Here is a 1,622-nt window from a genome sequence, read left to right as displayed (position 1 = left end):
GCTCCCACCTCGGCGCCCTGGGCCGCCCCCACTGCCGGGGCAGGAAGGAGCGGAGGCCACGCCCCTTCCCGGATCTGCGCGGCCATTGGCGGAGGGCGGCTTCGAGGCCACGCCCCCTCGGCCCCGAGCGCCGGCTTCCAGCGGGGTTGCCCGCTTCCCCGAAATGACGTCACGAGGGGGCGGGGACAGAGGGGGAACCGGCGGCGCCGGCCCCGGAGCGGGATGTGGGGACCGGGACAGAGCCATGGGGCAGGAACAGAGCCATGGGGCAGGGCCGTGGGGACAGGGACAGCCCGTGGGGACCGGTACAGAGCCATGGGGCAGGGCCATGGGGATAGGGGACAGGCTGTAGGGCAGGGGACAGGCTGTGGGGACAGGGACAGGGCCATAGGGACAGGGCCATGGGGACAGGAACAGCCCGTGGGGACAGGAACAGCCCGTGGGGACAGGGACAGGCTGTGGGGCAGGGGACAGGGCCATGGGGACAGGGACAGCCCGTGGGGCAGGGGACAGGCTGTGGGGACCGGGACAGAGCCCTGGGGACAGGAACAGCCCATGGGGACAGGGGACAGCCCATGGGGAGAGACGATGCAGCCACTGGGATCGGTCCCGGCTGTGGGGACACGGCCGGGGCCGCAGAGATGGGGCTGGATTAAAGGGACAAACTGTGGGTGCAGGGACCGGGCTGGGCCATGGGGCTGGGGCCATGGGGCTGGGCACACTGGGTGCGACGGGGACAAGGACAGGGATGGGGAGCGGGGCCGGGCGACCGTCACCACGTGGCTCAGGCAAGGCCTCCCCGAGGGGCCAAGGTCCCCGTGCCCCAGGGCAGGGCGGCCCCACATCGACCGGCGGGGAGGGACGGGGACAGGGATCCAGCTGCCACACGCGGCGCCTTTATTCAGACGATGAGGACGGGGCCGCTGTGGGCGGTGGGGGACGGCGGGGGGTCCCCCTCCGAGGTGAAGTAGCGGAAGAGCGCCCGCACCCCGGCCTTGATCCCCGGCTGCAGCCCCATCTGGATCCCCAGGGCCACGGGGCCGCCGGCGCCGGCGGTGATGGCGGCCAGGCCGGCGTAGCCCAAGTCCTCGGCCACCTCCAGGGCCCGGGTGGATGCCAAGGCCTCGCAGCCCTGGAAGGCGAAATAGATGCTGGTGCCCAGGTTGTAGAAGGTGCTGACGCCCGGCACCCACTCCATCACCCCATGGGCCTCCCGCTCCCCCGGCGGGTTGCAGGCGTTCTCCTCCTCCTCCTCCCGCCGGCGCCGGGGGGCACGGCGGCAGGGGGGCAGCCAGGATGGAGCCCTGACCCCCCGGACCCCCTCAGCCGAGCGCCCCGTGGCCGGCACACCGGTTGTGGGGGGGTGGGTGCCGGCCATGGGGCGCCGGGGTGAGGCCACGCAGGGCCGTGGTGGTGGGGAGCCCCCCGGCCCCACCAGGCTGAGGAGCAGCGGCAGGGCCTGGGGGGCCGGGGCGTCCCGTAACCGCGCCAGCCCCCGCAGCAGCGCCGTGGCCACGGGGGCGCCCAGCTCCCGGGAGAGCCCCCCAACCTCCTCCCGGGCCTGGGGCCCGCAGGAGGCCCCGCTCAGCGCCAGGGCCATGGCGGCGCGGGCCAGGGCACGG

At 74.7% G+C, this 1,622-nt stretch overlaps 1 protein-coding gene across 1 annotated transcript in view; it reads right to left on the bottom strand.

Moving 5' to 3' along the window:
• STAT2 (signal transducer and activator of transcription 2) overlaps positions 1–246 on the bottom strand; it is a 1,932-nt gene extending 1,686 nt beyond the window's left edge. Inside the window, exon 1 of the mRNA XM_014957894.1 lies at positions 9–246. Within this exon, the coding sequence (XP_014813380.1) occupies positions 9–246 (238 nt within the window). The remainder of the gene's footprint in view (positions 1–8) is intronic.
• Between the last annotated feature and the right edge of the window lie 1,376 nt (positions 247–1,622).

Source organism: Calidris pugnax, unplaced genomic scaffold (assembly GCF_001431845.1).
Source record: "Calidris pugnax isolate Ruff unplaced genomic scaffold, ASM143184v1 scaffold370, whole genome shotgun sequence".
NCBI classification, from domain to species: domain Eukaryota; kingdom Metazoa; phylum Chordata; class Aves; order Charadriiformes; family Scolopacidae; genus Calidris; species Calidris pugnax.
The sequence above is the reverse complement of the archived record's forward strand: the minus strand, read 5'-3'. Positions and strand labels throughout refer to the sequence as shown.